At 46.7% G+C, this 21,348-nt stretch overlaps 1 protein-coding gene across 4 annotated transcripts in view; it reads left to right on the top strand.

The window, feature by feature from the left end:
* Window positions 1-381: 381 nt before the first annotated feature.
* Window positions 382-21,348, top strand: part of SEPHS1 (selenophosphate synthetase 1) — a 32,679-nt gene continuing 11,712 nt past the window's right edge. The window contains exons 1-6 of one of the 4 annotated variants that reach the window (XM_035306814.3): window positions 382-411; window positions 3,844-4,110; window positions 10,901-11,004; window positions 13,449-13,556; window positions 15,509-15,663; window positions 20,242-20,332. In XM_035306814.3, coding sequence (XP_035162705.1) covers window positions 3,918-4,110; window positions 10,901-11,004; window positions 13,449-13,556; window positions 15,509-15,663; window positions 20,242-20,332 — 651 coding nt within the window. In that variant the 5' untranslated portion in view covers window positions 382-411; window positions 3,844-3,917. Of the gene's footprint in view, window positions 412-730; window positions 1,130-3,843; window positions 4,111-10,900; window positions 11,005-13,448; window positions 13,557-15,508; window positions 15,664-20,241; window positions 20,333-21,348 lie in introns of those variants that run through there. The other 3 variants (XM_002750046.7, XM_035306816.3, XM_078329484.1) reach the window with 3 other exon arrangements.

The following is a 21,348-nucleotide window of genomic DNA, read 5'->3' as shown; positions in this document are numbered from 1 at the left end:
AATCAATCCTTTTTTGCATCATGCAACGGATGCCACCGCTCCTCGGGTTTGCAACCCCCCACCCCTCCCCCGAGACCAATCATTGCCGCGCTCGGCCCTGCACAGCGCCCCCGCCCCCTTCCCCGGCCGCACGCCGCCACCCAGCCGCCCGGGCCGCCTCTTAAAGGGAGGTGGCCGGCCTTAAAGGACCCTCGCGCGCCCAGCCTGCGGGAGCGTGGCGGCCCGGCTCCCGCAGGGCCGCGCCAAGCCAGGCGAGCCCCCGTGGCGTCCAGGCGCGGGCCCGGGCCCCCGCCGTCGCCGCGCGGCATTTTTATTCAGGCGACGCTTAAGGGAGCCCGGCCGCGCCCGGTGCATTGTGGGAGCGGCCCGCGGCCCGTTTTCGGGAGGAGGCGGAGGGCGCAAAGCGAGCCGGTAAGCGGCGGGCCCGGCGCGGGGGGGAGGCGCAGGCTTAAAGGGGAATCCGGGTCCGCAGGCCCGCGGCGGCCGTTGCAAATCCCCCTCCGGGCTGCCCGGGACCGCCGGGGAGCCGCGCGCCGCCGGCCCCGCCAGCCCTGCCTGGAGAGGGACAGAGACGGGCTTGGTGGGGCCGCTTTAAAAAAGAAGCGCCGCCCGCGCTGCCGCCGCAGCCGCCGCGCGGGGCCGGGGAAGGAGGGAGGGAGGGCGGGGAGGAGCGGAGGGGAGGGCGGCGGCGGCCACGCAGGGGTTAATTTTTTCGCCCGCCGACATTTTTGTGCGGCGGCGGCGGCGACCCGTGCGCACGGCGGGAGCGGCCGGCCTGGGGTCCTGGGGCGCCTCCGGGGCCTCCCCGCTTCCCCCTCCCTCCGCGCGGGTCTTGTCGACCCGGTGCGGCTGGCTCTCGGGCGCCGGGCGCCTGGACAGCCCGCGCGCGCGCGCTGCCGGCCGCCTCCAGCTGGCCCGAGCGAGGATGGCCCGGCGGGGGCCCCGCGCTGCCGCCTCCGTCCCGCCGTCCGCCCGCGGCCCGGGCCTGCTGGGCCTTCCGAGGCGGCGGCGGCGGCGAGGGCCTGAGCCTGAGCCCGAAGGCGTCCCCGGGCTCCCTGCTCCCCGCCCCGGCCGCCTCCGACGCGGGCGTCCTGGAGAGCGTGCCCCATTGTGCGGGCCCAGCGGGGAGGTAGGTCCGGGGCTGGCGGGGCAGCGCTCCCGGCCCACCCCGCTGACCGGCTCCCCGGCTCCTCACACTCGTTGGAAGGAAAAAAAAAAAAAAATACTATGGAAATGTGCCCGGGAAGGAAAGGGTTAAACATTGCTTTAAATATTCATGCCATTGTTTTAAAGGCGTAAACATGTGGCTGCGGGGTCGCTGGGCACTGTCCCTTATTAATGCAGATGGATCCCCCTGGTTCCTTAATCACTGCACATTTCCCCCAGCACCCCTCCCCCTTCCCATGCCCTCCAAAATGCAAGATCTAATACTGTTTTCATTAGGCTGTGAGTCTGAATTGTGTCCTTGGTTCCATTTGGAGTTTTAAAACTCCTGAGCGCCTTCCTGATTTAAGGTGTTTTAAACTTTTTTCACCCCTTAAAACTCTGAGAAGATAGCATTTTCAAAGGAAGTGAGCTCCTCACAATTTCCCTGCCCACCTTTTTGGGAGCGGGGAGAGGAATAGAGATTGGAGGTAGGAAAATAACTGGATGCCTCGTGAGTTGGATTTTTTTCTTTTTTTTCCCGGTAGGAGTGAGGCCGTGTTAAATTCGAGGCGTTTTGTGAGGAAAGGACTTTGTTTTTGTTGAAACGCCCTCCAAGTCAAAGTGGTATTCAAACTTTCCCCTAAGGTGGCTTCAGAATTCCTCTGTCACTTGCCTCCAGTGCCTGCTCTTTCTGGGCAGGGAGCTTCTTGGTGTCGTGTTTGAAGGCGCACTCCCGTTCAGTAGTTTCCCACCGAAATCATTGCTCATCTCAAACCGTGTTTTTGTCATGAGGGTTTGGATTACTGCCCAAACTCGGGCTTCGTGAGATTCACATGAGCGATGTACATCTCAAGGGATGGAAAAGTCTGTAAATGGGAATTATGTTCTTCATCATTAATTTTAGAGGGGAAACGGACCCTAAAACTTGGGGTGTCTGTAATTCTAGGCACAATAAGGTATCAGTCTGGAGGTCTGTAAACCCTAGAAACATGTTTTCTGCTTTAGCCCCAAAGGCTGGATCAGGTAGGAGTGCCTGTTCCAGAAGCTTAACGGTGGTAGTCAGGGCAGTAAATGCCGGTGATTTAGTATCGTTTAATTTGTTGTTTGGGTTCTGCAATGAAATGATAGTAAGGAGTAACATTTTTTGTCAGTGATGTGTGTACCAGTTTGTTGGGTTAGATGTTTGCTTTCTAGGAAATAGCACTGCATGAAAACATCAGGGAGCTTTTCAGTATTCTCCTGGAGAACACAGACCTTGCCCTGTTAAGCAGCCATTGCAGTTTTTAAGTTGTGCCCTTTAGAGAGGACTCCTGTTAGTTTTGGATTGCCTTGTATATTCTTTCTTTTTTGTTGTTGGTTTTGTTTTGTTTTGAGAGGGACTCTTGCTCTGTCGCCCAGGCTGTAGTGCAGTGGCGCAGTTTGGTTCACTGCAGCCTTCTCCTAGGTTCAAGTGATTGTCCTGCCCCAGCCTCCTGAGTAGCTGGGATTACAGGCACACGCTACCACGCCCGGCTATGTTTGTATTTTTAGCACAGAAGAGGTTTCGCTATGTTGACCAGAGGTCTGGAACTCCTGACCTCAGGTATCTACCTGCTTCTGTCTCCCAAAGTGCTGGCATTATAGACGTGAGCCGCCACGCTCAGCCTTGGGCTGTATATTCTTTGGGCTCAGAGGGGAAACTTTGTTTTTCTAAGATTAGAATTTAGAATTGTGAAAAATTTTGTCCAGTGCATTTACATTAATGTCCTTTTTTTTTTGAGATGGAGTTTCGCTCTTGTTACCCAGGCTGGAGTGCAATGGTGTGATCTCGGCTCACCGCAACATCCGCCTCCTGAGTTCAGGCAATTCTCCTGCCTCAGCCTCCTGAGTAGCTGAGATTACAAGCACGCGCCACCATACCCAGCTAATTTTTTGTATTTTTGGTAGAGACGGGGTTTCACCATGTTGACCAGGATGGTCTCGATCTCTTGACCTCGTGATCCACCCACCTTGGCCTCCCAAAGTGGTGGGATTACAGGCTTGAGCCACCGCGCCCGGCCTAGTGTCTTTTTTTTTTTTTTTTTTTTGAGAAGGAGTCTTGCTTTGTTGCCCAGGCTGGAGTGCAATGGCACAATCTCAGCCCACTGGAACCTCCACCTCCCTGGTTCAAGCAATTCTCCCTGCCTCAGCCTCCCAAGTAGCTTGGATTACAGGCACCTGCCACCAAGCCCAGCTAATTTTTTGTGTTTTTAGCAGAGACAGGGTTTTGTCATATTGGCCAGGCTGATCTGGAACTCCTGATACCAGAAGATTTTCCAGAAAAGTCACCTTAGTGAGGACAGCTTGTTTCTAAATCACAGTGCTTCCAGGTTGACACAGGAAGTGCCCAGTAGTGCTGTTCTAATGCTGAGTCCTAGAAGAACCTTTGGGACTTGACTGTTCAAGGTGGCATGGTGTCATGTGAACCTGCAGGCTGGCCCTCTTGCCACAGTGAAAACCACAGGCCAGATGTCAGATTTTCCATAGATGTCTGTGCTGGCATAGTTCCTTGAGGAAAAGATCTATTTTATCATATGCACTACTGTGATAAATATCGGTGGTCTTGGTGATTTCAGCCCTTGTCAGGTTGACTTTTCCCTGTCATGTATTCACTTGATTTACTGTCACGTTCCCGTGGAAATCCATTTCATGGCATCTCTGTGTTTTGGTGATACCCAGGTGGACGTAAAGAACCCAGCCAACCACAGAGGGAGGGCAGGGGCTGAGCTGTGAGGAGAGCGGGCCCCAGAACCATGTCTACTCGGGAGTCCTTTAACCCGGAAAGTTACGAATTGGACAAGAGCTTCCGGCTAACCAGATTCACTGAACTGAAGGGTACAGGCTGCAAAGTGCCCCAAGATGTCCTGCAGAAATTGCTGGAATCTTTACAGGAGAACCACTTCCAAGAAGATGAGCAGTTTCTGGGAGCTGTTATGCCAAGGCTTGGTAGGTAACCCGGTGTTTCTTTGATGGTCTGCAGTCCCGTCAGTGAGTCAAAGACCACATTTCTCACCTCCCGTGTTGCCTATTTATTTTTTTATTACTTTTACAGATTTGGGGAGTGCATGTGCAGTTTCGTTATGTGAATCTATTACGTAATGGTGAAGACTGGGCTTTCAGTGTAGCCATCACCCAAGTGCTGTACATTGTACCCCCCTTTTTTAATTTTTGTGAGAAGGATTAGAAGAGAAATCAGTGGTAACTGTGCTGTGTTCTACATGGCAGAAGTACTTGAAAGGCATCAAGAGGGGTACTCTGACAGTTTTTAAATTATGGAGTATGTGATTGAGATCGTTATATTACAGTAAAAACATTGTTTAAATTAAATTGAATTTTCTGTTAGCTGAAGATTAAACAGAAATCCTTTATGCACTTTTCCTAAAAGGATTTCTAAAATGCTCGCATGCCCTTCATGGCCCCAGGAAAGGTGGTTCCAGCCTTAGGGTTCCTGTGGAGTATTCATATGGCAGTGACTGTGTCAGCAGGGCATTGGGGTTCTCTGCAGGGTGCATTGGGTGAAAAGCATGTTTCAGGGAGGAGGTGGCACTGGAGGGATCCGTGCATGACCCCAGGATGTCGTCTGGAAGTGAGGGCAGTGTTTCTGTCTCTACTAAATTCCTAACGGCGTGAGTGGTTTCGCTTTTCCCAAACACAGAGCTTAGAAACAAATTCTAGGCTCTTTGCATGTTGTTATTCATGTTTCTTATGCAGTTTTTTAAGTACACAGTTCAAGACTGTGATCACTTTTCCTTGCCTTTGATGCATAGTTTTGGAGGTTTGGATGTTCTCTAATTACTGTGTGACTTGATCAGCTTTCTTTTTTTGGAAAAGGAGTCTCGCTTTGTTGCTCAGGCTGGAGTGCAGTGGCACAATCTCGGCTCACTGCAGCCTCCACCTCCTGGGTTCAAGTGATTCTCCTGCCTCAACCTCCTCCTGAGTAGCTGGGATTAACAGGCACACGCCACCACACCCAGTTAATTTTTGTGTTTTTAGTAGGGACAGGATTGTGGTGTCAGGCTGGTCTCAAACTACTTGACCTCAGGTGATCCTCTCACCTTGGCCTCCCAAAATGCTGGGATTACAGGCATGAGCTGCCACACCCGGTCAAAATGTTCATTTCATTTCCCTTTGCCCATTATTTTGTAAAGTTCATTGATTATGAGCTTGGGGTCTCCTTTCCTCCCAGATAGAGAAAGCAGATAAAAGCATAGTTGCTTTGTTTGGAAGGGAAGAAGTATGACATCCCAGTCTCTGGTGACCTACAGGACTTTGAGGAGCTTGGTTTAAAAGCAGTTCCTGCCATCCAGCTTGGTGGCCAAGCTGTGGAGAAATGAGCGAGCTGGATATGATGTTGGCTTGTCAATGAGAATATACTGAGGAGGCTGTTAGATAACCGTCAAGAAGAAAAAAAGGCTGTTAATACTTAATGCTTAAAAACCAGTGAAATTAAAACTTTACAGGATAAAGTAAGAATTACTATTTATAACTTCCTCTGGCACAGTCACTCATACTACATTGTGAATGTCAACCCAACTCTCCTGAGCCTCAGCTTCCTAATCTAGAAAATAGGTAATAATAATGAGTGTATGGGGCTGGGTGCCGTGGCTTACACCTGTAATCTCAGCACTTTGGAAGGCTGAGGCGGGTGGATCACTTGAGGTCAGGAGTTCAAGACCAGCTTAGGCAACATGGTGAAACCCTGTCTGTATTAAAAAATACAAAAATTAGCTAGGATTGCTGGCGTGTGCCTGTAGTTCCAGCTACTTGGGAGCGTGAGATGGGAGGACCCCTTGAGCCCCAGAGGCTGAGGCTGCCATGAGCCAAAGTCACACCACTGTACTGCAGCCTTGGTGACAGAGTGAGACCCTGTCTCAAACAAACAAAAATTACTGTTTTGCATTGTTGTACCAAAAATGTTCTGGGTAGGTGTGCCATGTAGATCTGTACTTACATACATAATACATGATTGTGGATGCACACACTGTACACACATATATATGGTATATATTTATGTTTTTAACTTTTATTTTTTTCTTGAGATAGAGTCTCACTCCATCACCTAGGCTTGAGTACAGTGGTGCAGTCTTGGCTCACTGCAACCTGTGCCTCCCAGGTTCAAATGATTCTCTTGCCTCAGCTTCCCTCCAGTAGCTGGAATTACAGGCGTGCGCCACCATGCCCAGCTGATTTTTTTCGTATTTTTTAATAGAGATGGGGTTTCACCATGTTGGTCAGGCTGATCTGGAATTCCTGACCCTAAGTAGTCCACCCACCTCAGCCTTCCAAAGTGCTGGGATTACAGGTGTGGGGCGCCCCTCCTGTGTATGTTTCTAATTGAATGTCATATTTTCTGACTTCAAAGATGGTGTTGATTGAACGGTTAACGGAAACAGCTTTTAAATGTGCACGTGATTCCTAAATGTATCCCAACTAAAGAAATGTGTCTTCGAACCTGAGACATCTGTTGCCTGGTACTTAAGAGCTACCTGGTAATGATTGCTGCTGGGGGTGGTGGGAGTAGGATGATTTGGGTGGTTTTTCTGATGGAGGATGTCAGTGCTGAGGGAAAGCTTACAGCAAGATTGCCCATTGCCTCCTTGTCATTAAACACAAACTGCTTTGTCTAGTGTTTAATGCTCCCCCCACCCTGTAGCATTTTCCTCTATTCCCAGTTACTTTCCCTCTGTATGGTCCCTATCTCTTTCCATTTGAAACCCAAGTTTTTCAAGGCCTGGAGGCTATCTAAGGCTCTCCCCTTCTCTCTTCCTTTCTTGAAATGTGGTTGGTGATTTCTTTTTTTTTGAGATGGAGTTTCACTGTTCTTAACCCAGACTGGAGTGCAATGGCACAATCTCGGCTCACCGCAACCTCCGCCTTCATTGACCAGGTTGGTCTGGATCTCTTGACCTTGTGATCCACCCGCCTCGGCCTCCCAAAGTGCTGGGATTATAGGCGTGAGCCACCGCGCCTGCCGGTTGGTGATTTCTAAAGCAATCACTAGACCCGGTGCAGTGGCACACGCCTATAATCCCAGCACTTTGGGAGGCCGAGGCGGGCGGGTCACCTGAGGTTGGGAGTTCAAGACCAGCCTGACCAACATGTTGAAACCTTGTCTCTACTAAAAATACAAAATTAGTGGGGAGTGGTGGCTCATACCTGTAATCCCAACTACTCGGGAGGCTGAAGCAGGAGAATCGCTTGAACCCAGGAGGCAGAGGTTGCAGTGAGCCAAGACTGCGCCATTTCAAGCCTGAGCAACAAGAGCGAAACTCCATCTCAAATAAGTAAATAAATAAATAAGATAAACCAATCGCTATACACCAGTGCTGTCCAAAAATACAGTGCAAACCACATGTGTAATTTAAAATTTTATAGTAGTCACATTTTTTTAAAACCTGATAATGAGAATCTATGTTATTTAACACAATATATAAAAATGTCTTTTCAATATGTATATATAAGACATTGTTATTATTATTATTTTTTTTTATTTTTGAGACGGAGTCTCGCTCTGTCACCCAGGCTGAAGTCTGGTGGCGCGATCTCAGCTCACTGCAACCTCCGCCTCCCAGGTTCAAGCGATTCTCCTGCCTCAGCCTCCTGGAATGGTCCAGCTGGTTTCAAACTCCTGACCTCGTGATTCTCCTGCCTCGCCTCCCAAAGTGCTGGGGTTACAGGCGTCATCCACCACTCCCCACTAATTTTGTATTTTTAGTAGAGACAGGGTTTCAACATGTTGGTCAGGCTAATCTCGAACTCCCAACCTCAGGTGAGGCCATATAAGACATTGTTAATAAGATGTTGGGTTTTGGTACTGGGTGTTTAAAATTGGGTATCTGTTTTATACTTAGAGCACTTCTTCATTTGCAGTAACCACATGTCTGGTGCACAGCCACCCACTGTGGCTGGTATCCACCATATTGGACAGCACCAGACGCTATTCTGATAGACCATGGGGGCACAGGGGTGAAAGAGAAACGGCTGCTTTTCATCCTTGGGGCATACTCAGGAGTCACCAGTTACTCTGATCAAAGGACTTGCTGAGTTTAGAAATAAAGCGCTTTACAAATCAAATATGTTTAATTCAAATTTAAGATTATTCAGATTAAGAACATTTAGAGCTAACAGTTCAACAATGAATTTAGTGTCTCTTTCAGTAGTCCTGCAGTTTAAATGGAAGAATAACCAGTTGTTGGAATTACCCATTTAGAGAAAATCCATTGAGTTAAAAAGTGGTATTTCTATGTAGGTGCTGAAGAGTGTTGTGAGATGAACTTGAGAGGTTCTGCCCATCGGCTGTTTACATGAATTACCACACACATTCTCCTCTGAAGAGTGAAAACTGACCCAGTGCCTGAAATCGTTGAAACTTGCTATTCTGCACTTAAATTCTCCATTCCTTAGCAAGGTCTTCCAGCAAGAGTTTCTGTCTGGTCATCTAGGGTAATAGTAAATCAGCGTATCTTCACAGCTTATGGCTTTTCAGCGTGGTTTCATTTTTGCGTCAGGAAAGATATGCTGCCTCCATGACCCGCCTCCGAGGTCTGCTGCTGTCGTGAGACTGAGTGAGACAGTGCTGCCCGGCTGTTTCACATAGGCAAAATAGTAAAGGTGGTTTTACTGCAATTCGGATACCATTTATTCTTGCTTGAAATTCTGAATTTATAGGGTAGATTCAAGCACTTAATTTGCTTTTTTTTTTTTTTGTCCTAATACTTTTTTTTTTTTTTTGGAGACAGTCTTACAGTGTTGCCCAGGCCCAAGTGCAGTGGCAAACTCTGCCTCCTGGGTTCACGCAGTTCTCTGCCGAAGCCTCCCAAATAGCTGGGATTACAGGCATGCACCACCACACTCAGCTTTTTTTTTTTTTTTAAGACGGAGTTTTGCTTTTGTTCCCCAGGCTGGAGTGCAATGGCGTGATCTCGGCTCACGGCAACCTCCGCCTCCTGGGTTCAGGCAATTCTCCTGCCTCAGCCTCCCGAGTAGCTGAGATTACAGGCACACACCACCATGCCCAGCTAATTTTTTGTATTTTTAGTAAAGACAGGGTTTCACCATGTTGACTGGGATGGTCTCGATCTCTTGGCCTCGCGATCCACCCACCTCGGCCTCCCAAAGTGCTGGGATTACAGGCTTGAGCCACCGTGCCCAGCCTTTTTCTTTTGAGACGGAGTCTTGCTCTGTCGCCAGGCTAGAGTGTAGTGGCGCAATCTTAGCTCACTGCAGCCTCCACCTCCTGGATTCAAGCGATTCTTCCGCCTCAGCCTCCTGAGAGCAGCTGAGACCACAGGCACGTGCCACCACGCCCGGCTAATTTTTTTTGTATTTTTAGTAGAGACAAGGTTTCATCGTGTTGGCCAGTATGGTCTTGCTATCTTGACCTTGTGATCTGCCTGCCTCGTTCTCCCAAAGTGCTGGGATTACAGGCGTAAACCACCACACCTGGCTAATTTTTGTATTTTTAATAGAGATGGGGTTTCACCATCTTGGCCAGGCTGGTCTTGAACTCCTGACCTTGTGATCCACCCACCTTGGCCTCCCAAAGTGCTGGGAATACAGGAGTAAGCTACTATGCCTGGCAGTTCTGACTTTCCCTGCTTTTGGCTGTTGGACTACAAAATAGATACAACGGCCCCCTCCAAATCTGAGGAATCCTCATCAGTGGATTCAACCAACCACACACTGAAAATATTCAGGGAAAAAAATGGATGATTGTGTCTGAGTATGTACAGACTTTATTTTTTGTCTTGTCATTATTCCCTAAACAGTAAAGTATAACAAATATTTACATTGCATTGCATCATATTAAGTATCATGGGTGATCTAGAGATGATTTAAGGTATGGGAGAAGATGTGCATAGGTTATATGCAAATATTGGGCCATTTCAAATCAGGGATTGGAGCATCCATGGATTTTGGTGTCTGTGGGAGTCTGGAACCAGTCCCCCACAGATACCAAGGAGCAGCTGTCTTTGTAGGAGGACAGAAGAGTGTCCTTCTGAGGGGTTTGAGCTGCACTCTGTGTTCAGCTTTCTTGTTGGGAATCCTATTCTGAGTTTGTAAAATGCATGCATTACAGGTAATTTTTAAAAGAGTGGAGCCTGCAGTCGCTAGTCTTGACTATGGCATAGATAGATGCCAGAGTGTTTATATACATGCTTGATTGGAAACTTTCATTGAATTGCCCATTAGTATTTTTCCTTTTCATCTGCGTATGTGTCATTTTGACTTTTAACTAAAATGTTAATATAATAATGGCATTTTTCATTGTAAAAATATTTTACAGATTTTCTGATGGAACAATAGGATAATGTCTAAATATGTACTCAAAGTAACTATAGTTAAGATAACCCAAGTTCCATTTATACTATTCTCATCTTCAAAGAAATTGCATATGGTACCAGTCACATGCTGTGGTAACACAGTAAATAATATAATAAAAATAATACAGGAAAAAAGAAGATTTTTATTCAAGGCATCATTAAGGTTTTTAAAATTATGCCATATTGGAGTTTAGTCTTGATGAATAACATTTTCACTGGTATTTTCCATCTTAAGCTGGGTATGTTTCACGTTTATTTCAGTTACGCTTCTTGATAGGAAACACATGGCTTCACTGGCAGCCCACAGTTTCCATAAGTATCTTATGAGCTCTTCCTGTTCAGAGCACTGGTGGTATAAAATGAAATGGCTTTCCCGTTTTATTTCTGGATGCTAATGACTTCCATCTCCGCAGGCATTGGAATGGATACTTGTGTCATTCCTTTGAGGCATGGTGGGCTTTCCTTGGTTCAAACCACAGATTACATTTACCCGATCGTAGACGACCCTTACATGATGGTAAGTGTGAGCTGATGTGTTTTCTTGTGACGGGAAGGGCTTACTCGTTTGGTTTGGATTGTGGCTGGGGTTTTGTTTCTGTTATATCTGTACTCCCCGCCCTGCCCAGCCTCCTGCAGTCGCTGGAGTCGGGCCTGTCCCCTGCCCACACTTGGCCCTGTGCATTAAGCAATTTAGGGAGGAAGGCCCTCGGTTGCTGTTACACCTGAGTTCATGCTGTGAGTGAGAACACTTCTTGTTTAGTACAGTGTCAGTGGAATAATGTTTTTGTCATTTTCTTGTTTCTTGCACCTTTTATTTGAAGAAGGAATATAGGTTTCCAATAATCAGTTATTTATTTGTCACTGGTACCTGAGGGGGTTGGTATCTGAGCATGAATACCCCCTCAGGTACCAGTGACAAATAAATAACTGATTATTGAAAACCTGTATTCCTTTTCACCTTGGTAACCTTCATCACCCCTCTGTTTTAGGCTGGTGATGTTACTCTCCTCTGTAATTGGACTGATCCTAAATGTTTCCTTCAAGAAATCAAGGAGATAGCATCTCATCACAATTAGATGTCTCAAACCTTAATCCTGACACCTGGTTAATTCACCCCACCCAGCCACCCGAGCACCCACCACTGTGTGATGTGCCGCTGTGTGTCGTAGGTTTCTGACCACTGAGTTCAAGTTCCTAGCTACTGATTGTGCACTGCTGAAGCGTGTTCCCCGATTGTTCACTGAGTGGTTGCAGCTGCCACCCTTTGATCCACCCAACCTTTAACCCCATTTCCCTGCCACCTAGGAGGCGCCAGTGAAGAGATTGGGAATATCCGATTTGCTATAAAATGCCAGGTGTTCTTCCTGTGTGGCAAGGACAGTGGGATCAGTCTGCTCTGTAGGGACTTTATCATGAGGCAGCCACATGGGGGGTGTTCCCCCTCAGGTACCAGTGACAGATACACAGATTATCGGAAACCTGTATTCCTTCTGCACATCTATCTGTTCTCTCTTCTGGAGGAATACTCTTGAGACTGGGCTGGTATGCCACAGCCCAGGTCCCACTCCACCAGGTGGCAGGGATGGCTAAAACCAGAGTCCATTGTCCTCCAGCATTTCCTAAAATGAGAGCACCCAGAACAGAAGAGGCACTAAATCGCTGCCCCCAACTAGCGATCGGCTTGTCCAAGTTGCAGACCATCTGTTGGCCTTGTGGACTGGCTTGGTGTTATGGAAGTGCGGCCACAGATGGTTGTTGAGCTGCATTGCCAACCTCCAGGAATGTGTAAGAAAGCATAAAGCAAGCAATTAAACAGCCACTGGAAATGATAACACTTGAGAGTTTGATTATCCTCATGTCAGAAGAAAAACTTATATTTTCTGTTTACTGTCTATAAATCAATAACAGTTTAGATAAGAGTAACTTAACTTTTAAAAGTTTCCAGTGGCAATAAAAAAATCTTCATTACACATTTCTGTTGAATTGTATTTTAAAGTTCCCAAGAAAATGGTATCATTTACTGGGAAATGCTTCTCTTTTTCTTTAGAAAACAATATGACTTCAACCTTGAATATTTTTTTATTTGCTTCTTTTTTTTTAATTTGCTTCCTAAATAAGATAATTTTTCTGTTTATCTGATACAACCTTGAAAAGAAGCTACAAAATTTTTTTGTTTTGTTCCGTCGCCGAGGCTGGAATGCAGTGGTGCGATCTCAGCTCACTGCATCCTCCACCTCCCAGGTTCAAGTGAGTCTCATGTCTCAGCCTCCCAAGTAGCTGCGACTACAGGTGTGTGCCACTATGCTGAGCTAATTTCTGTATTTTTAGTAGAAACAGGGTTTTGCCATGTTTGCCAGGCTGGTCTCAAACTCCTGGCCTCAAGTGATCTTCCTGCCTCAGCCTCCCAAAGTTTTGGGATTACAGGTGTGAGCTGTCGCACCCAGACTAAGCTACAAACATTTCTTAATCCAAGTGCATAAAAAGGGTCTCCTCTGTAATCACTAAAGCCAGCCGTTTTGAGAATCTGTTTGGGATACGTGGCTGTTTCCAGCTTTTCTTTAGGAGAGTTGTTCACAGGCTTTTTTACTCCATAGCTCTTCCCCCACAGACTGTCAGTTCTAACCTTACTTCTCTGCCTCATTCCCTGTATGTACACCCCTTCGTGTATCTAAATAAATTGCAGACTTCTAAAATTTAGAATGGGAAGAACTTGTACCTTCTTTGTTCTGCGCAAGAAAGAGGTAGTAACAGTAATGTCTGGACAAAACGAGTGGCCTGGTGACTCCATGATGCAGGAAAGTTCACCAGTCTGCAAGTCACAGAAACTGAGGACCCCATCCAGCAGCTCCCACTCCTGGAAAGTCCCCAGTTTCTCTGTGGAGTCCGCTCCATGGCTCACTCTCAATTTCTGCAGATGGAAAGTCCCCGGTCATCCGTTCTCATGTTTCCCTCTCTTCCCAGGGCAGGATAGCATGTGCCAATGTCCTCAGTGACCTTTACGCAATGGGGGTCACGGAATGTGACAATATGCTGATGCTCCTTGGAGTCAGTAATAAAATGACCGACAGGGTAAGTAGGAGCCGCCGGCTGCTGCCTGGCTATGATGTCCAAGTGGCATCTCTGGCCTTGGTTAGACTTCGCTTCCCATCTGGAAAGTGGGGCGCCCAGGCCATATGGCTTCCTGTACTCCTTCTGGCCCTCCACTTTTGGACAGTTATCTGTAAATTAAAATGAGAGATCCTGGCCTATTCATCTCTTCATTTCTGCCACCTGCTCTTTTTGTCTCTTCCCAGTAGACTAAAACTGAGACTTTTTTTTCTTTCTTTCTTTTTTTTTTTTTTTTGAGATGGGAGCCTCACTCTGTCATCCAGGGTGGAGTGCAGTGGTGTAATCTTTGTCCACTGCAACCTCTGCCTCCCAGGTTTGAGCAGTTATCCTACCTCAGCCTCCTAAGTAGCTGGGATTACAGGTACGCACCACCACACCCACCTGTTTCTTTTTTTATTTTTAGTAGTGACAGGGTTTCACCATGTTGATCAGGCTGTTCTTGAGCTCCTGACCTCAGGTGATCCACCCACCTCAGTCTCCCAAAGTGCTGGGATTACAGGTGTAAGCTACCACACCTGGCCCAAGACATTTTTATGTGTCTTCTAAAATAAAGTTTTGGCCATAGTGATGGTACCTCAGTGTAAATCAGGCACAGCCTTACAGATCTGGGACACACGGCACTTAGAGGGCGCCCGCTATGCTGTGGCTGGGGATGTCGTGGATATAGTCGGTGACCGGACTAGGGGACCCACATGTTCACTCTGTGTCATCGTCTGGCATTCTGTGCTCTTGCTGCCTGAGCCTTTTCTTTGTACCAGAAATGAATTCCTACTTAGACAGGTACTTGTTTTTGTCCCCAAAACCCCCCACAGTTTGCCCTGCCTTAGAGAAATTTGAGTTTCCATTAGGCCCTTTCCTGCCCTAAAACATGGCCTATGGCAGTCAGTGGTGCATGGTAGTCTTGGTGCGGACTCTGCCCATGTGGGTTACTCATGGCCCACAGCCGGTCCTTGGTAGGATGGACACCTGCTCCAGGGCTGGGGACCTGTATGTAAGAAGGCAGCGTTGGACAGCTGGCGTCCAGCAGCTGTCAGACATAGGGCTGGTCCAGTGCACTGAGTCACAGGCAGTGTTGGTGTCTGCGCTTTTCTCACATTATTGCCTGAAATATCTTCCCGCATTGGATGAAGTTATTACAGTGGGAAATGTTTTTTCACATTGCATTTATCTTTGTTTGTTTGTTTGTTTAAGATTGAGTTTCGCTCTTGTCATCCAGTCTGGAGTGCAGTGGTGCAGTGTCAGCTCACCGCAACCTCCACCTCCTGGATTCAGATGATTCTCCTGCTTTAGCCTCCCATATAGCTGGGATTGCAGGTGTGCGCCACCATGTCTGGCTAATTTTGGTTTTTTGTTTTTGTTTTTTTTTTTTTTTTTTTAGAGACGAGGGTTTCACCATGTTGGCCAGGCTGTTCTTGAACTCCTGACTTCAAGTGATCCACCCGCCTCAGCCTCCCAAAATGCTGGCATTACAGGTGTGAGCCACCATGCCCAGCTGTTTGTTTTTGAGACAGGATTTCCTTGTGTTATCCAGGCTGGAGTGCAGTGGCATGATGAGAAAGCTCACTGCAGTAGCCTCAGCCTCCAGAATAGCTGGGACCACAGGCTCATACCACCAAGCCCCGCAGTTTTTTACAAGTTTTGTAGAAAAGGGGGTCTCACTGTGTTGCCCAAGCTGGTCTTAAACTCCTGGGCTCAAGCTGTCTGCCCATCTCGGCCTCCCCAAGTGCTGGGATTACAGGCGTGAGCGACTGTGCCTGGCCCGTAGCTTTGGTTAACACCCTGCCCTGTCTATAAACCTTTAGGACTTCCTTTGGGATTTTATGGGTTTTTTATAACTGTAAGCGTAAAAACCACCTTTTCTGGATTTTGAACTGAATTCTTTGACTTTTTATTTGTATCTTTTTCAACACTAGGAAAGGGATAAAGTGATGCCTCTGATTATCCAAGGTTTTAAAGATGCAGCTGAGGAAGCAGGAACATCTGTAACAGGCGGCCAAACAGTACTAAACCCCTGGATTGTGCTGGGAGGAGTGGCTACCACTGTCTGCCAGCCCAATGAATTTATCATGTAAGTGGATTTTTGTTTCATTCACCTGACCTGTTTCTTTCTCTCTCTCCTCTCTTTTCAAAAATAGATGTATTACAGTTGGGTGCAGTGGTTCAGCCACCTGTAATCCCAACACTTTGGGAGGCCAAGGCAGGCAGATCACTTGAGGTTAGGAGTTTGAGACAAGCCTGACCAATGTGTTGAAACCCTGTCTCTACTAAAATACAGAATTTAGCCAGGCGTAGTGGCACACACCTGTAGTTCCAGCTACTCAGAAGGCTGAGGCAGGAGAATCGCTTGACCCTAGGGGTGGAGGTTGCAGTGAGCCGACATTGTGCCACTGCACTCTAGCCTAGGCCACACAACGAGACTCCATCTCAAAAAAAAAGAAAAGATGTATTAAGATGTAATTTGCATACTATATAATTAATTCACTTAACACATACGTGTCAGGGATTTGGGGTGTATTCAGAATTGTACAACCATTACCAGAGTTGATGATAGGATGTTTTCATCACTGCAGGAAGAAACCCCATCCTTGTTGGCTGTGACCCTGTACTCCCCCTACCTTATGCTGGATTCTTTCTCTTGGCATAGCATTAGCATACTTCTAAGGATCATCTATTTTGTAGGACGTGTCAGTACTTTAGTCCTGTTTTTAAGATATTTCAGGCTGTTGAATTGAAGTATATTTCACATATCATGTAGCACAGCATTTTGAAGTACACAGCGCATTGGCTTTTAGTATTTACAAGGTTGTGCAGCCGTCACCACTGTCCAATTCCAGACTATTTTTGTCACCCCAAAAAGAAGCCCCGTAGCTCACTCCCAGTTCCCTCCTGCTCCATCCCCTGGCAACCAAGAATGTACTTTTGTCTCTAGGGATTTGCTTCTTCTGGATATTATGTATAAATGCAGTCATGCAACATGACATGCTGTGTCTGGCTTCATTCATGTAGCAGCGTGTTTCCAGGTCATCCATGTGTAGCATGAATCAGTATTGCATTCCTTTCCATGGCTGTAGAATCCATTGCATGGATGTACCATGCTTTAGCCATTCCTCGGGTGACGGGCCTTTGCATTGTTTCCACCTATTATGAATGACCTTTGGGTTGCTACCTGTCATGAATGACGCTGCCGTGAACACTCACGTGTAAGTTTTTGTGTGGACGTAAGTGCCACTTCTCTTGGGTATATACCTAAGTATTGGCTGATGATGTGGTAATTGTGTTTAACTTCAGGAATCATCAGACTGGTCTCCGATGTGGCTGTGCCATTTTACTTTCCCAGTAGCAATGTATGAGGACCCCAATTTCTCTACGATGCCTCCAGTCCTCATTTTTGGACTCCAGTCTTTTGGAGTCCAGCCAGCATAGCGGGTGTGAAGTAGCATCTCTTTGTGGTTTTGGTTTTTGTCTGCCTGATGACTATTGAGGCTGAGCATCTTTTCGTGTGCTTACTGCCCATTTGTGTGTCTTCTTTGGAGAAGTTTCTCCCCAAGTTGTCACTTTGCACACTTGATGTCTTTCTAAGAAAAGCCAGTCTTTTTTGCGGAAGGAAGTAGTAACTCCGGTTATGTATTTTCTTTTTTGGTTAGGTACGGACAAGGTACTGTGTTCACATGGTTCAGAATCCTGAAGGTGTGAGCAGGCTCTCCAGTGCAGACCCTCGCCTGTGCAGTGTGAGGGCCTTCGCATTGCAGAGCCTTCTCACACCTTTGGAATTTTTCCCTTTTCGCTCTGCAGAGGCAGCTTTCCTCTCTGTGTATTTCTAGCCAATCTACTGCTGACATTTAGGTTGTTTTGTACATTTGGGAATCTAGAGGTAAGAAAGTTTTCAAAATAGAATTGCTAAGTCAGAGGGTATGTGTGCTTGTAATTTTGCTGCCAGTTCGTTTCCACCAGCAGTGAATCAGTTTCCCCACATCTGAACCAACAGTGTGTTAACAGATATCTGGGTCAGTGCTGATCTGTTCGGTGGCTTTTTTTTTTAACTTTTAATATGTTCATATCTTTTGCCCATTTTTTAGTTGATGGAGGCTCTTTTTAGGGTCATTATCTGACAGCTTTCCTGTTAAGGGTGTTGCATTTTACTTACATCAAGGTTTTATTTTCCCAGCAAAAAAAAACTTTTTTTTTTTTGAGGTGGAGTTTACTCTTGTTGCCCGGGCTGGAGTATAATGATGCGATCTCAGCTCACTGCAGTCTCTGCCTCCTGGGTTCAAGTGATTCTCCTGACTCAGCCTCCCCAGTAGCTAGGATTATAGGCACCCGCCACCATACCCAGCTGATGTTGTATTTTTGGTAGAAATAGGGTTTCACCATGTTGGCCAGGCTGGTCTTGAACTGATAGCCTCAGGTGAGCCACTGCGCCCAATCCCAGCAAATGCTTTACGTCACTAGTTCTCAGACATTCCACTTAGAACTAAGTGGTGGCAAAAGATTCGGACAGGGTTGGGCATGGTGGCTCACTTCTGTAATTCCAGCACTTTGGGGAGGCCAAGGCCAGAAGGTTGCTTGAGCCCAGGAGTTCGAAGCCAGCCTAGGCAACATAGGGAGACCTTGTCCCTACAGAAATGAAAATAAATGAGCCCATTGTGGTGGCACCTGCCTGTAGTCCCAGCTACCAGGAGGCTGAAGTGGGCGGATTACTTGACCCTAGGAGATTGAGGCTGCAGTGAGCCCTGTCTTAAAAAAAAAAAAAGAAAGAAAGAAAAGAAAAGAAAATGAGGGGAAAAAATGTTAAAATCAGTTTCAATTAAAACAAAAAGAAAAAAATTTTTTTTTTTTTGGAGACATATTCTCACTCTGTTGCCCAGGCTTGTGTGCAGTGGCACGATCTCAGCTCACTGCAACCTCTTCCTCCTGGGTTCAAGTGATTCTCATGCCTCAAATTGCCTAGTCGCTGAGATTAGAGGCATGTGTCACCAGGCCCAGCTAATTTTTTTGTATTTTTAGTAGAGATGGGTTTCACCACATAGGCCAGGCTGGCCTTGAATTTCTGACCTCAAGTGATCCACCCACATCAGCCTCCCAAGTGCTGAGATTACAGGTGTGAGCTACCGCACCAGGCCGTCAATGAATTTTTGACCAGTAGCACCTATGTTTTCTTTATAAAAGATGAAGGAGCCTGTACATGTGACTGTATGCCCTCAAATATTGTCCTTAAACTTAAAAGTAACCCACTAGTTTTGTCATACTTAAATTGTTGATGTAAATTCATAGGTTGCACATAACTGGTGAAGCGCAAGAACACATCAGCTTGGCTGGCTGCAGTGGCTCACACCTGTAATCCCAGCATTTTGGGAGGCCGAAGTGGGTGGACTACCTGAGGTCAGGAGTTCAAGACCAGCCTGGCCAACATGGTGAAACGGCATGTCTACTAAAAATAAAAAAATTAGCCGGGCATGGTGGTGGGTGCCTGTAATCCCAGCTACTCAGGAGACTGAGTCAGGAGAATCCCTTGAACCCAAGAGGCAGAGGTTACAGTGAGCCAAGATTGCACCACTGCACTCCAGCCTGGGTGACAGAGTAGACTCCTTCTCAAAAAAATAAAATAAAATAAAAAAATCAGCTTTATGGTACAACTGAGTCTGAATTGAAAGACATTTATGTCTTCAGGTCTAGTTTTTAGAAAACAAGTTTTCTTAAGCATAGTCACAGAATTCTATTTTTCAAAGCTGAGAGTGGATACAAATAATATAGGTTGAGCTAGGGAGCTGGGTGTTGGTATTGAAGTCTGCGGCACTGGCTTTGTTTTCATCGACTTGGGTGAGTACTAGAGGGGGCCCACGTCAGGGGTATGGAACACTGATGTGCTCAGCTCCTGAAGCTGGTAAAGGCACAGCTATCAGACGTGCTGCCAGGTAGTGAGGATGCAAATCTGGTAGATGTTTCATTTGGGGGACCAGTGGTCATCTTTGAGAGCTGCCTTTTTAGTATTGCCTTCTGTTTCTAAGACAGGGACCCTTAAGGCACCTGGGTGCCATGTAGGAAACTCAAAATTGGTCAGTCTGAATTTGAGAACAACATGGATGCAGAAATCACTAAGACATTAGACCCACAGATTGCCACCAGATCCTATGGGCCGAAAAATCCCACCTGAGTCTATAGCGTATCAGTGATCCTAAAGAAGCACTTCTGTTTCAGAAGCTTTGTTGCCTCAGATCACTTTTGAATGCCAGTGGGTCTGTAGTGAAAATTACACACACTCGAATGTGGCTGAGGGCAAATCTGGGCCTAATGAAATCTTGGAAGCCTAAATGTTTTCATTTAAAAAAATATGTCTATATTATTTTTGAGATGTGGTCAGGCTGGTCTCTAACTCCTGGGCTCAACTGATCCTCCAACCTTGACCTCTCCAAGTGCTGGGATTACAGACATGAGCCGTTGCACCCAGCCGACAGCTAAATGTTTTGTTCTAGCAGTAGCCTCAGTAGCAGGTTGCAAGGCTCTGTCCCATACTTGCTGGTAGTTGGCCTCAGTTTAAGTAAATGCAAAGGCAAATATATTTTTCACAGAATATTCCTTCTCTTGTGTTCATGACAATGGGTTCATCTCGGTTAGTTTGACGAGAATGCACCCTTTCTCTCTTCTTCAGGCCAGACAATGCGGTGCCAGGGGACGTGCTGGTGTTGACGAAACCCCTGGGGACACAGGTGGCAGTGGCTGTGCACCAGTGGCTGGATATTGTGAGTAGACCACAGCTGTCATGGGAGGGAGGCGAATGGCACGTTTGCGGGTAATTTTTGTTGGAGGATTTGGGAAATGAGGTTTTTTAGTTGCATACTCAGGAAGTTAATATTAGTCAAGTCATTGAAGAAATCCTAGGACTTGTTCATATTCTTTAAATAACAGTTTTGCTTACGGAATGCTTGACTGCAGTAGGTGAGCCCCAGCTTGGGGCTTTAAGATATTTCTATAAAGAATTTGCTACGCAGGGGGTTAACTTTGTTTACTTGGCCCTGAGATAGCTTCGTCTTTCATGTCCTAGACATCACTAAGAAATAATATGGAGGAGAATTTGGGAAAAGCATGGTGTTCGGGTATAAATAAATCAGAGTAACTGATAGCTTGAATTGTTTTTTGCAGTTTTGGCTGTTTTTGTTTGATAGTTTTGTCTTTTTAAACTGGTTCATAACTCAGAAGAATTATCTCGTGGAGAATGAATCTATCTAGAATGAGGATATGTCTCCTCAGCCATTTTTCCAGTGAGGTATAATCATGCTATAAGATTGGTTTTCTTCATTGCCATAACAACCCACAAATTATTATGATTGTGGTATATTCTCACATATCGTGGTGCATTTAATTTCTACCACTGTCACCTGAAACTACCAGTCCTAAGAAACAGTTGAAAGAGAATAATAATCAATAATTACACGTCTTTCATCAACCAGGTATATCTTAGCTTGATGTAGCAGGGTAGGGAAATTGTCTAAGGCTGCCACATTTTTGAGCTGTTTTTCCCTCTCCCCCGGTGACGGGGAGCAGAGTGGAAGGCTGTTATGGGGTTGTTGCACGGAGGTGCCTTCCAGCCCCACCTCCCGGGACTGAGCCAGCAGGGAGCTGGAAGCAGGCGAGGCCGGGAGTGTCAGGGATGGGCGAGTCCGTCTGCACTAGGGAAACACTACGCAACGTGTACAGCAGTGCTGCCGCGTGTCCTGCAGGCTGCACATACCCAGTAAATGACAGCAATGAATTGCAG

The sequence above is a fragment of the Callithrix jacchus genome, chromosome 7 (assembly GCF_049354715.1).
Source record: "Callithrix jacchus isolate 240 chromosome 7, calJac240_pri, whole genome shotgun sequence".
Classification (NCBI taxonomy): Eukaryota; Metazoa; Chordata; class Mammalia; order Primates; family Cebidae; genus Callithrix; species Callithrix jacchus.
Note: the sequence above shows the minus strand (reverse complement) of the source record. Positions and strands in the feature narration are given on the sequence as shown.